Below are 15,021 nucleotides of genomic sequence, written 5' to 3'. Positions count from 1 at the left end.
TTGATATTCAATATTTTTTAGTGTTAGTATAATATAATTTATAAGTAAATAAACAAATAACATAAAAATGATGTATTTTAAAACTTCAAATAAAATAATTTTAACATATCGTGCCAAAATATTCTAATTTCAGAATTTAAAAAATGCTCTCTTGAAAAATTATTAATTTTGAAATGTGTTATTTTTTTATCAAAGCGTCGACATTATGTAAATTTTTTATTAAAAGATATGGTTCCACAATTTGTATCAGCGTCATAGTTTTTGTACTAATGTGTCATGTTTTTGCATTATATATATTTACTATATTTTTTTTATGTTAAATTAATGGAACAACTTCCATGGATCATTTAGGACATGTAAAATGTATAAGAAACATTGTAATTATATCAAGAATTATGACATGGCGTTAATACAGTGCCTCAAAAAGGCGAGTCGAGAAGATTCATGAAGTTTTATTGTATTGTTTCCCCACACGTATGATATGTACGCGCGAAATGTGAATAATGGTTCTTAAATCACGCGAGATAATAGTGGCGTTTTAGCGATGATTTATCTCGTGTACTTGCAACAGCGAGTACATTCTTGCGAAATTAATATCTGTCTATTATACCGGATGTCCGTGTGCCATTATGCTGGTTGAGTTTATTTTTGCGCTCTAATTCCAATGCTATCTCTAGTGCGTAAAATTTTTGTCACCCCTCGCAAATGTTACACAAACATATGCACGTTATATGAAGCAATAATATGCGCTTCGCAACGTTGTATTTACATCTCTAGAGGCATTCCCCGAGCTTGTGAATTTTTACTGCTGGTTACTCGCAATTTTTTTTGCTCGGAGTCATTCCTATAGTTATAGACTAAAAGATTGCAACACTTTTTTTTAATGAGTTTTGGAACAGCCTCCTACTCACTGAGCGGTTGGTTCTTATTTATAGATTCATAAATAAGAACCAATCGCCTGAGTAGGCTGCATTTCGAAACCCATTGAAAAGAAAGTGTTGCAACTTTGTCATTCATGAATATACATTAAGAAAAATGGATTAAATAGTAATTCTGGTAGAAAAATGGAGTTCAATCAAAATTTTCTTTTCAGAAATTTAGAATTTTAAATGAATTCCAATTGAGATAAATTAGAATTTTGATTGATATAATTATTCTAGTAAAAATAAGAATTCTAGTAGATTTTGCCAGAAATATTGCATCAATCCCAACTAAAATTCTCAACTAAAATTCTAATAAATTTAATCTGAAAATCCTGATACGTTCATTTTTAACCAGAAATTTTTTTTTAATGTAGATTGGTATTTCCTTTCGTTTTACAGCGACTCAATCGAAGAATAGATAGCGGAGGTGTAAAGAGGTACTGCGCTGTTTTGAAAATTCAATAGCACCGTGAAATCCAACCTTCCAAAGGGCGATCTTTTTTCATTTACCTTGGCAAATTTATCCTTTTTCTCATTTTTACATTAAATCGTTTAACTCGCCGCTATAACAGAATCTTTTGAAGACACGCGTTGTAAACTGGTTTTAAAATTTGCTCATTAACACGATTGCATTCGTATTTATTTTATTTGTTTTTGCCGAGAGGATAAATTAATTTCTCGTTTTTACGTTTTCACAATTTCAATTATTTTTCCGTTTCGTATTCCGCGTCGCATAATATATAAAACTGAATGGTGGCCGTGCATTAGGGAAAAGAAAATGGAAGCTTGACGGACTGTTGGTTTCGTCTCGAAACCTCATTTTTACGCGCAGCGGCGTAAGTCAGACGCGTCGTCAAACAGTTTCGGCAGCAACGGGTTACATATTGCATGACGACCACCGGACCAAGTGCCTATGCATTTTTCATAAGTCGCCGGGTGATCCTTTCGGAGCTTATTTAACTTGCCGCTCTGTCTGAGCTCGGCAGTGTTTACCCTCTTGCAAGATATTTTCCCAATTTTCTCAACAACTACCCTCTCTCGTGTAAATGTCAGTTTATTTTTCAAAAACACAGGAGTCACAAACCGCGACGAGATTTATGATCGTGTCTCTCTAGATCTTTTTATTATTAAAGGGAATTTAATCCTCCATAATTTTACATTTATAAAAAGTAACACAAGTAAAAAAAGAATCCTAAATTCTGGTGAAGCGAGTCTTGGTGCTTAATATTGTTTAATAATGTTTACATGTAAATTTTTAAATATATACCCGGTAAAAAATTTTATTTATAAGAACACTTAAAAATATATAAACACATATATTATGTATATGAAATATATTAGGTATATGAAATACATCTATATGTGATATCTGATCGAGAAATATGATAATATTTATTATTATAACCAGTATATAATAAGAAAATATTGTGATGTTTTCACAAGAAATTCTTTTGTAGTATTTTAAGACGCATATTAGTGTTATTATCAACCCTTTAAAGTTGAACCAACTCAATTATATCCCACTGCAGCTGAGGATAGATTTATTGAACTCATCACGTCAATGCTGGATAACAAAGATTCTGATGAATAACAGTAATTCAGCTTTTTCTGCGAAGTAATATTAAGATAAAAAATATATTATTACATTTGAATATATGATAAGTTTTTAATTTTTTATCTTTATTGTATTTTACACAAAACCATTCAATTTTCTTTATGTTACATCTACAAATTTAGATTATTCTCAAAATAAATTTAAAATTCATTTTTTTATATGAATTATGTCATTTTGATTCTTTGAAATTAATTAATCTTTTAATCAGCATATTATATTAAATAAATTTCACAGGCTCAATGTCAGTAACTATGTTAAAAGTTTTAGCGTCAGCTTTGAAGATTTAAATTGACGATGTATTTGCGATATTATTTCCAGCTTTTTTTTATGATTGCATTTCAAGTCCGATAAATCAAGTTGGCACACAGTTATAGAACTGAAAAATGTAAATTTTTCAGTTTGCGTTTGAGAATTTACATATGAATACTATTATTATTTGAAAATTTAAATATGAATATTAGTATATAAACACCAATCTGCTTTGATCAAATATTGAATTCTTTCTCTTATTCGTGCTATTCACTTTTCAGTTCATTTTCTACTTATTATTACCTATAAGAAATATCATCGACATAATCGCCCATACTCCTCTGCTCCGCTTTTCTCGTCGACCATTCTTTTTTCTCTGCGATTCTCGGTCTTCCTCTTAGCGATTCTTTTGTTCCACCATAAGCTTGGTTGCATTCGTACGATCATATCCCGTGGAATGCAGAACATTATAATGGATCGATCGCGAGATATGGCGCGTCTGTACATATCTCTGCCTCTACCCACCTAACTGCTTTTAATTATCCTTGATGTTCTCGCTCTGTCGCGCTAAATTTCTTCGCCCTTATCCAACAACCATCTGACGCTTTCCTTAATATCAGACAATTTCGAGAGATTCGAAATTCCGATAAATCTGTGTACTAATAATGTTACGTCATGCGGTTCATCGCTTGCTAACTAATGCAAATCGTTATGTTTTGCTCATCGGTTTCGCTTTATTGTCTCCTCCACACACTATGCGATTACGGAAAATCAGTTGCGCCAATCAAGTCAAATTTTCAAACATGATTCATTTCCTTATTCGTCTTAATCGTTTTCATCGCGATGCGTAAAGCTCGCTCCGAACATGACCTTTGCTTCTTTTAACTTAATTACTTCTTGACATTCGCTTTATATCAATTTCATATTTCTTTCCCTTCCACTTTTCCTACCTTTGACTCCGATTTAATATTCGATGGAGACATGTTACGATGATGATTTGAATTGATCGCCATTATATTGTATACAAAAAATGCAAATTATCGTATGCAAGTACCGCTTTTTTTGCCTTGTCTCATTCCTTTTTCACGTAATCTTATATTCTAGGTAAAAATACTTGTTCCAAATGACGGCGGATACCTTTTTCTTTATTGATCGTTAGCTTTATTCCACTCGAGTCATCTTGAATATGAAGATTTAGGTCGTTGAAGTTCGAAAGTGGAGCGTCAAGAATGTCATCGATGACTGCGATTGAAAAGATTGTGATTAAAAAGTGGATTCAGGGATAACATTACAAGAAATCCACGAAGTCGATGCAACTTTCCTCAGTAATATTCGACAATCGACTGTTATGATGACTCGCATTTAATAAGATCATCTGTTATTTTTATCGATTCCGTATAATACTGTTTATGTGGTTCCCGATGGATATCCCATTACAGAAACCATAAAACTAATAATAACACTTTTCCTAGTATAATTAAGAAATAAGAAACGTAATTATTTCATATTCACTTTGACTTTTATACGCGGACTTCTACAATTCTATGACCCCACGAAGATTCCATTGATAAAAACGCGTATTACTGCAGCTGGTGAATTATTGTACGACCGGTTTCATCTCTGTGTGAGTGACATAAAACGCTCATTAATATCGGAAAGCAGATTGCCATTACTCATCTTCCTCTTTTGCCTAGTCACCGTCTCCGTATCTCTCCGAATTTTTGCGATGTTCTAATGCCGCGTTCTTATGCAAACGCGAGCCGATACTCTTGCGACGGTGCCGTCGTTTGTTAAGAAATCACGGCACAAATGACGCCGGCGTCAAATCTACGCCGCAATTTTGTCAGTAGCGCGCAACGCTCGTTAGTACACGACGCTTTTTGACATTTGAAAATGAATAAACCACAACACTTCTAGGTGATAGCATTACATAAAATAGCATTACATAAAAGCGTTAATATTTACGTTCAATGATTCGCAATGACGAAGAAATTTAGTAGAGCGCATTGCGCAAAAAAGGGGAAAAAAAATAAAGAAGAATAGCTGAATTTTCCTGCGCTATTCATCGTCGCGAAATTTGCACGTCTTTCCCGATTCTTTCGCTCGACGTTGTATTGAAATACGTACGAGTTCATTGTGATTCTCTAGAATTTTTGTTTGGGCGTATTCGTTACGCAACACCGCACAATGCACGATCAGTTGTCTACATTTGAATGCTTATCCTCGCGGCAATTTCCCCACTACTCGCCGGGCCCGCCCTCGCTACTATTCTCTTCCGTTCTTCTTCCCTTTTTCCCTAATGTGAAGCGGTGCTGCAGTAATCGGAAATAACCCCGGCGAGCCTCATTGAAATTCGAGTGGCGTGCTCACGACGAGTGTATTCCGATTTTACTTCAGCAAAGTAACGTTACCTGTGACGTTACTTTGCTCAAGGAATAAAAGAGAAGCGGCGCTTCAACAAAAGAAACTGCTTTCGAAGGCGAAATAACGTCCCGAAACGAGAAATTTTCTCCTTCATAATTTGTATGTCTTCATCGTTCGTGCTAACAATTTATTCGTATCAAAGTTCTGCACGCTCACTAGCTAAAAATGTAATCCGCCACATCCAGTCGCTGTCTTCTTGAAAGCCACGACTTACTCGAACTACTAAGTCTACTGTTATATTAGCATCGAGATTCTTGAAATCGGATCGAAGATGGAGGGACCGGTTCATCAACGGGGAATGAGAACCGATTTTCTCCGAGAGTGAGAGATATAGAATATAGAGAAAAAGAGAGAGAGATATAGACCAGTGAGAGAATAGAAAAAAGAAAGAAGCAGATTAGTTCTTCGGCGCGAGAGATCTCTCCAAAAATATTCTCAAATCTCATCGATACCTCGCACGCTCGCGTATTATTGCCTATCTATTACACGTGCATGCCAAACCGCACGGATGTGGACTTGCCTTCTCTTCTCAAAAGTCCTTCCTTGTACGTTAGCCGATTATCGGGACGGGCGGCTCGTTCAATTCGTGTCGACAATTACGATAATGACAACGACGTGGAGGCTTCTGATTTCCGAAGGATCGCGTGCCGCCTATGATGAAAATCAGGGTTACTCGCCACCTAGCGAGAGTGCCTGGACGATCCTTGGATCGGCCTTGCTACCCTCCCGGAATTCCTCGAGTGTGAGCTTGTCGTCGTGGTTCTTGTCCATCTGATCGAAGATTTTGTCGACCCTCTTCTGCGGGGTATTCTCGTCCTCGGCTTGCGGCTGCTGGCCCTGAAACATCCGTTGTTCTCTGCTCAAATTTTTTGCTACGATTTTGAAATATCTAAATAAATATATATACATCTGAAAATAATTTTGGCAACTTATCAAAATAATTACATAATTATTTTAATAGTTTAACAAAATTATTTTAATGCTCAACTTGTGTAAATAAAAAAATATATGTAAAATAATTTTCTTAAATCATCAAAGTAATTACATAATTACTTTATTTTACGTGACATGATTACTTTTTTTTATATAGAATGTTCAAACTTGATGATAATATTACAAAAGTTTTGACATTCTAGTAACCAGTTTGAGCTGATTCTACATAATAATTATTTTGAAGATTCCACAAAATTATTTTCTGATTTGTACATCTGAATTTTTAAATATTTCAACGCACAATTCTTTTCGTGTATCAAATTATTATTCTATTTGGATTATACGGATCTATAAATAGCATACCGTTCTTTAAACTAGAAAGATATTATCGAACAAAGCTTTTAAGAAAACATCAATTTGTTAACACATTTTGTCTATTATTAAAAAAAATACAAAAAATTCCCATTATTGTGAGATTTTATCGCTATTACAATGACGCGCGGAAAAAAGAGATTTCACTATCCATTATTACTTTATTGTCGCAAATCCATTGCTGCAGATAGTACCATGATGGTTTACGACAGGGGTGGCCATCCCGCGGCATGCATGCCTCTAATGGCACGCAAAGGCATTTTCAGGCCAGTATTCATAGTCAGTTTTTATATTTTAAAGGCCATCTATAATGGATGTAATATGGTGTAGTAAATCATAAGCCGTCGAAAAAATCGACTGATCGCAGTCAAATGTGAGAAGAGTAATCGACTATAATTGATCAATTTCTTACAGCTTATGGCTTACTATACAATATTGCTTCTATTGTAGATGATCTATAAAACCGTCTTGAATACAGATTTAAAATATCATAAACTAATCACAGAACCATGTTAGTCTTAAGATATTTAAGACGATCTTAAAATAAGAACAGATTACCGGTTAAATACCGGTTTCAGTGGCATGCTTAAAAAAGCACACTCCCTGTTAGAGGAAAATTAAAATTACTAAAAATGACATGAAGTAATAATCGGACTCCACTAAAATTTATCTATCTGTTACACTTGCGCTGTCCGACCATCCCTGGTTTATGATCAAATGATTCACAATATCGACTTTTAATGCAATCGTTTGATTTTATGGGTTTTAATTGATATCGGTTAATCCGCTAATTCCCTGCATTGTGATTTGACTTTATCAATTGCATTCAATCGCATTACGCAGCTTGGTTTATTGTTTTAAGGTCAGCCGTCAAAGTCTCATGTGCCTTTGTCAACTGCGACCTGCATATTTATGGATTACCATGTGCACACCTCGCGTTTATATACATAATATGTCACTATATTTCTCTTTGAAATTAATATTAATGAGACTTGGAAGTGATTAATAGTGAACCGTTGTCGCCAAACGGATTTACTACGGTCGCGTCGAAATTCGTGTTAAAATTTGCTTTCGCTGCGCGAAATTCGATATAAAACAGCCGTGTGAAGCGTTGAAGTATTTGCTGTGGACCGTTCAAAAGTTTCGTGGCACATAATACGAGTTTTTCACGTCTCGGTGGAAGTAACATAGTTTCCATTGAAAGTTTTGCTCAAAGTGCGTAAGCAGAAACCTGCGCACCTTTATATTGATAATTTAATTAGCTTTACAGAGAAAGAGAGGAGGAAATTGTAATTCGCCAGCTAGTGCATATTTGCTATGCACTTTAGTGTGTATTCTCGAATAAAAACAAACTAAGTTTGTACTTATAATCCTTTCTCTGTTGAAGAATTTGATTGAGAAATCGGAGTCGTAAAAAAACATAATCTAATTTAATAAATCTATCTAGAGAAATAATTTAATTTTCGTATATTTGTAATCGTAATTTAATTAAGTGAAAAACTCAAAGGAAATTTTTCTTCAAATATTTGAATTTTTTATTTCGTGTAATTTTGTAATTAATTCTAAAGAGATATGATTAAAGAAAAGATTGCATTTAAATAACTCTAACAATTTAATTGTTCACATGAGAAATAGCATAACTACTAATACGGATAATTTGATTTGAGTTTATGAAAGAAAATACTACAAAAAGTAATAACAGAATATTACTTCTTTTTTTTCGTTTTTGCACAGTAATAAAACTGGACGATGATACTCTTGCATTGCATATTGATTAGTAAACTATTCGCCATTATTTAGAAATCGGCTTTTTATAAACACATATATCGATGGCAATCAAATGTTCATTTGAAGAGAATGAAGTTTATCATCGTTTTAATGAAAAAGTATTTATGGAATTTAATTTGTCTTTATTATATTTCCCCAATTTTTTACCAACAACAACTTTTAATAAATCGGTAGAAAGGTATCGTTGAAATTACCATAATTTTTATAGCACAGCAATTTAAATTATTTTAATTATTTGCGAAAATTGAATGTTATTTAAAAATAACATTCAAAAAATTTTTGGTTTTCGTAAAATTATGTAATTAATGAAATTGTATAATTTCATCCTTTTCAGTAAAAATTTGGGAAAAGATGATAATAATAAATTAATTTACATAATTGTATTATATACTATCTCGAGTAAAATGAAGATAATTTTTTAAATTTAAGAATTCCTTTTAAATTCAGTTTTAATCAAGTATTTCATTTCAATAAAAGGAAGAATTATGCTATTCTTGAAAAGTAAAAAATTATAGATAATATCTATAAAATAAATAAATTTAAATAAAACTAATAAAAATAAATTATAATTTAGTTTTACATGTAATAAGTTAAAATTTAACACTATTTAATGTATGTATTTTGTATCAATTAAATTATAACGTACTTGTTGAAAGAATACAACAGAATACAACAGTAAGTTTTCAAACGTTCTCAATATTTAGTGAAAATCGTTTTCTTAGCTAGTGGCACATAGAAAAACGTAAAACATTGCAATAAGACGTGAACAATAATCGGCTAATCACAATAGAAAATATAAGGCAATAACATATAAGCAGTAGCAAATAAAAAATATGCCTCTGGCCATAGGCGACACTAACAAGATAAAATAATACCATTGTTGAGATAATAATTGCCGGATTTAATTTGACATTACGGAATGTATTGTACATATGTTTTTTAATACTGTAAAATCGTCGAAGACCCAGTCGAAATAATTTTGGCCCAAATTTTGATAATTTCTACGACAGCAGCGTGTCAAAATCGAGAACGTTTTAAAAACATCTTAAAGACGTTTTATGTTTTAATTTTAAACGTATGTACTATTTAGGCATTTTTTTTAATTTGAACCAAAAAGTGCGATTCATTTAACGTTATAAAGGCTTTGAAGCATTTGATTAATCAGTCAGAAGAAAGAATTTTACTAATTGATCAGAGAATGCTTCAAAGCATTTGTAGCATCATATGGATTGTAGTTACAGTTACCTCATTTTACGGTATGTTACACTCGGGAGACGATAGCAAATGAGCACGCGACCTTGGTGTTTGTGTTGTGACGTGTCGGCCGTGTCATCATTCGTACGGCGACACCAAAACGGGCAAGTACTGGTGCGTGTCAACGAGTTATTATCCTTTGAAATGCAATCATTCCCGATTACTACAGTTCACGATTGCCTTTTCGAGCGTTTTACTAATATAACTCTCGCGACTAATGACTCGCACCTGTCAAGAGACAATAATTATCTAGCAGATATATTTCGCGCGATTCATTTGAAGTGTCGGATCAAAATAAAATTATAAATACGGGGATTACGAATTGCTGTTTCCATTGCGATACCTCGCAGGTAATAATTATACTCTTTTAACGACACTTGTGGATTATATCTCATTTCGCATCACGCTTTGCGTGAATCTCTCGTTTGAAAATAAAAATTTCACCATTATCGGATTGAGAGCAGAACAATACACAAACAATCAGCTTGAGCGAATTAATCGGAGGCAAACTGCATATTGATCATTTTTTAATAATTAATTTGTGATGCATTGAATAAAATATTCGGCATACAAATAATAATAAATTTTATAATATGATATATTCTTTTAATGGATTTTATAATTAAATTTTTCGCAGCAAATTATTTATACTAGAATGATGATCGTTTTTTTAATTGTATTGTTATGCGATCTAGTCGCTGAGGGCTTGATACTCCGAGATTTTTATATTCTATAATAAAGATACGCAGATATCACATTTCCACAAATCATTAAGATTGGTTTTACCATCAATTTATGTAAGATTAATTTAAATTCAATCTCTATTTAACTTACTATTTATCTTTTTCTAATTTTTAGAATTCTAATTCTTACAATTAGAAAAAGATAAAGAGTAAATTGAACCGAGATGACCGAGATTAATATTAATTTTATATTGATATTTATAAAAAGAATAATTTTTTAATGTTTACATAAATAACTATTCGTTTATTTTTCCTGTTGATTTATTAATTTTAATTGATTTAAATAAGAATGAAAGACAGACTTTTATTTATCAAATCTTATAGAAAGTTCACACACGCACACACACACACACACACACACATACACACACACACACACACACACACACACACACACACACACACACACGTAAGTTTAAATTTTTAAAAATTATACATATATTTTTATTAGATATTCAGTTAAAGGATGAATATAAAATTTGATACATACAATAATTATTTTTTAAATCTTAATTATCTTATGTCTTGCTATAATTTGGATCTTATATTTCTATTTTACAGATTAACATAGTTTTGACATAAATCTGCAATTTCTCTATTGCATTGATAAATAACGAATTAATTTTTATTTTGTGCTAAGTTTGACAGATTTTAAAAAATATTGTATTGAATATGAATACGATATTTACGTTAAATTAAATTAACAACTGCAGTAGTTAATAAACTTACAATGATAATTATTCATTAAATGCATTTATCTTTAATTACATTGATTTATCATTATTTTATAGTTTATTTATCTTTATAATGTTCCATCAATTAAAGCATAGTATAAAATGACATTAATATACGATAAAATAATGTTTCAATTTCGAATAATAACAGAGTAGTGTAACACTTTGATTTTGTATACACATAAATATATAGATGATTCATTTTGTTTTCAAAAGTGCTGTCATTTTAGCCTTCAACTTTCATTAAAATTTCTCTTTCAAAAGATATGATCGTTCAAAAAACTAACTGTGAAATTAACAATAAGCATTTGAACTGTTCAAGACAAGATTCATGTATAAATGCGGGCTTTAAAGTTTTTAGTAGACGTCACCGCCGACAAAAGATTAGAGTGCACGTTGCGTAGTACGAGGTTGCATTGTAACTCAAAAGAAGCCGCATACATCGTGCTTGTCAAGAGCAATAGCGGTGAGGAGGTAACGTTATAGTTTACGTTACTAACTCGCTTGTAGCATGCCGCTTGGAAACTGCAGAAGAGGATTATAACTTCTGCTAGATTACATGTAACGCGCCCGTTCGGATAAAATATTGACCTGATATTGAACACGTGTGCACGATGCATTACGATTGCATCACAGCTAGCAAGTTGTTAAGCAAGCACGAAAATCTTGTGCTATCGTGATCTTATTTATAGGTGGCGAAGCACTGTTGTATAAAGACAAAATAAGCAAAACACGTATAGATATCAAAAGCGATTAAATAATAAGATATTTAAGATAATAATTACTAGATTTTTTTGAACAGCACTCGAACTCTACACGAAAAGAACAATTTCCTTGAAATATCTAAAAATTTAGTCAGATACACAGATCAGAAAATAATTTTGTTGAATCAAAATAATTATCCGGGAAGCTGAAGCATGATGAGCAAAATGCTTTAACATTCTAACAAGTAACTTGAGCTTCTTGTATAATAATTTTGATGATCTAACAAAATTATTTTTAGGTATTTACCACAGTTAAATTTGTTAGATATTTCTTTCTTTAGATACTTTAAAAAATGTTCTTTCCGTAGAAATTTTTCGCGATTGTCATCCAATTCTGTACAACTGACGTCAATAGGGGAGATAAAGTTAAGTTATTTTGAGAAAATCACAAAATAGGCAAAATTGATAAGGCAAGATGCATTAGAACAAAATTGAGAAGCGAAAATTTTTCACGTCGAAAGTTTTCTCTTGCTGATCAAAAAGTAATTTGAAAGAGATGCACTTACGACCATCTGATATATCGCGTCGACTATATTATACATCTCGTCCCTTGTGATGAAGCCATCGTTGTCCACGTCATACAAACGAAAGGCCCCTGAAAAGAGGTAAAAAAAGGGAGAAAAACGCGATTGATTTCTACTACTGCTACTCCTCGAAGACATAAAATCCGAGAGTACGCTTTGTTCGAAGATACGAAATCGTATTTTCGTTTCACGCACGATTCTTTCGCGAGCTTGTAATTTCTGTGTCTCTCCGACGATATTCCAGACCGCGTATTCTTGGTAAAGCTTTCATTCTTTACTTACGTTCAGTTGTGATCGATAACAGTTTTCTCGAGGAGAACAATCGAGAGGGTTTATCGTCTTACGTTGCAATCGTCTTTCATAAGCTGTCTCGAATTTTATGTGTAACGATTACGCAAATTCTTATTGGGAATAAAATTTTCAGAAAGCGTGGATATTAATTTATCGTTCGATAATGAATTATAAAAATTATCTTATTTTAATATTAATTGAATGTAATTTTATCAAAATTTTTATCTATTTTTGTTGATTTTATGGAAATGTAAAAAAAATTAAGATGCATTTCTAATACCAGTTCTTTAATTTTTTCATGCGAAGTTATTAACGGCGAACTTTTTATTTTTGCAGATAAAGTTAAGTTTAAATTATTGACCTAATAGCGTTAAGTAAATCAACAGTGAGAAAAGTTTGTATTTGTGACTATAATTGTATTTGTATTTGACTATAATTGTATTTGTGACTATAATTGTATGATAAAATAATTATCGTTAGAATTTCCATTTTTATAATTGTTTTTGCTATAATATATAATTTTAGTAATAATAATAATAATTACATTTATAGTTCTACTAAAAAATATGCAGAATTTGCATCGAAAAAAAATGACTAAATTATAATTAAATTATAGTAATTGCAACGATTTTTTTATTATTGAAAGGGTAATGGCGGCGCGGTTCCAACAATTGTTTGTGACGTATACAAAGCAGGATAAACAAAAGGATAAAATAAAGTAATACACGAGTGAATTTTTTCAAATTCGAGTAAATAAGTTTTTCGAAAGAGATAAAGGATCAAATACTCACAGTGAAGCTTTTCATCCAGGTTACCACGTGACGTCACCGAGAGCGCTCTTATGAACTCCTCGAATTCTATCGTGCCGTCCTGAAACAACAAATTTCGACATATTCTTATTTTGTCACATGCGAGATCTTCTTTCTTATCGACCAAATATTCAAAGATTACTTTGCGCTCGCGTTTCTTTAAAGGCGAATAGCTATCGGTTGCCAGTCGAGCAACTGCGTTGGCTGATACATTGTGCAAATAGTTTTCCCTCTCTCGAGTATTCGTATTTTCTCTCGGGCCGCAAATCGAATAGTCTTGTGAAAGAAATCCAAAAAGAAAATTTCTATCTCAGATATTTCTCAATATTTTCAATAAACATACTCGATATGTGGTGAATATCAATCTTCACGCGATTGTCTGCACTGAGAGAAAAGTTTTGATATTTGTGACTATAATTATATGTTTACATTTATTATTATTTAATCTTATTACTGTTATAATGTTAGTAATAATGATTATGTATACATCTATCAACAAATATATGTATATGGTTGGCACTGAAAATGATTATAAGTTACAGTTATACTATTATTATAAAAATGACTGGAATGAATGTAATTTATTTATAATTTTCGGCGCCAATCGTATGCTTTTTTGCACCTCAATAAAGTTATAATATAATGTTTGTAATATAATGTTTGTTGATAGAATTATGTATAGTTATTATTGCTAACATTAGCACTAATAACCATAATTTGTGATAACATGTAATTATAGTCACATACAAAAAACTTCTTTCAATTAAAAAGAAAAAGACAGTGATTACTTCTTTGAAGCTGATGCCAAAATCAGTTGCTTAACTATACTTCTTGGTCTTGCAGACTTATTTAATTAAAAGTCTAATTAATATTTTAAGGAAAACAACATAATCGTATTTAATAAATAAATATTAAATACATTGTAATTAAAATTCAAATTTGCAAATATAAAATGAAGAAAATTCAATTGTTTGATATTTTTGATGCAATGAAATTTATAATTGAGTTACGAATTGTTAGTTAAAAGATTAAATATCGCAATGATCAATACGAATTATTTCAGTCCTGACGTGCGTAAATTTATTCAACAATGTAAATTAACCGTCTATTCTTATCTAATACAGAGTTAAATAAATGCTTAATTGTACAGTTAAACGATAATAAAGATTTGCTATTAGAGATAACGCTATATAGAACGTAGGGAAAACAAAATAATTTGAGTAAGATAGTGAGAGTGCGCATCGCGTGATCGATTGCATGCGAACGCCGACTTGATGAATTTAAAAAGCATGAGGGTCGCGAAAAACCGACGTTTACACACATGACAAGAAACTTACGGCGTTCTCATCGAAGACTCTGAAGACGAGAGAGGCAAACTTTGATGGGTCACCTTGGGGGAAGAACTGCTTGTAGATCTTTATGAAGCCCTGAAATCACGCGATCGCCATGTATATATATATATATATATATATATATATATATATATATATATATATATATATATATATATTATTTACTTATTATTAGTTATTATTATTAGTTAGTACGTTACTTTACTTTACTTACGTACTTATTACTTACTTATATATATAGTATAT

The 15,021-nt window shown here is 31.7% G+C and overlaps 1 protein-coding gene across 1 annotated transcript in view; it reads right to left on the bottom strand.

The window, feature by feature from the left end:
* Positions 1-5,880: 5,880 nt before the first annotated feature.
* LOC105620293 (frequenin-1) overlaps positions 5,881-15,021 on the bottom strand; it is a 49,943-nt gene continuing 40,802 nt past the window's right edge. The window contains exons 4-7 of the mRNA XM_012201797.1: positions 14,761-14,850; positions 13,406-13,484; positions 12,306-12,394; positions 5,881-6,048 (exon numbers count right to left, since the gene is read on the bottom strand). Of these exons, the coding sequence (XP_012057187.1) occupies positions 5,881-6,048; positions 12,306-12,394; positions 13,406-13,484; positions 14,761-14,850 (426 nt within the window). The remainder of the gene's footprint in view (positions 6,049-12,305; positions 12,395-13,405; positions 13,485-14,760; positions 14,851-15,021) is intronic.

The sequence above is a fragment of the Atta cephalotes genome (assembly GCF_000143395.1).
Source record: "Atta cephalotes unplaced genomic scaffold scaffold00025, whole genome shotgun sequence".
NCBI lineage: Eukaryota > Metazoa > Arthropoda > Insecta > Hymenoptera > Formicidae > Atta > Atta cephalotes.
This window is presented reverse-complemented; position numbering and strand designations above follow the sequence as displayed.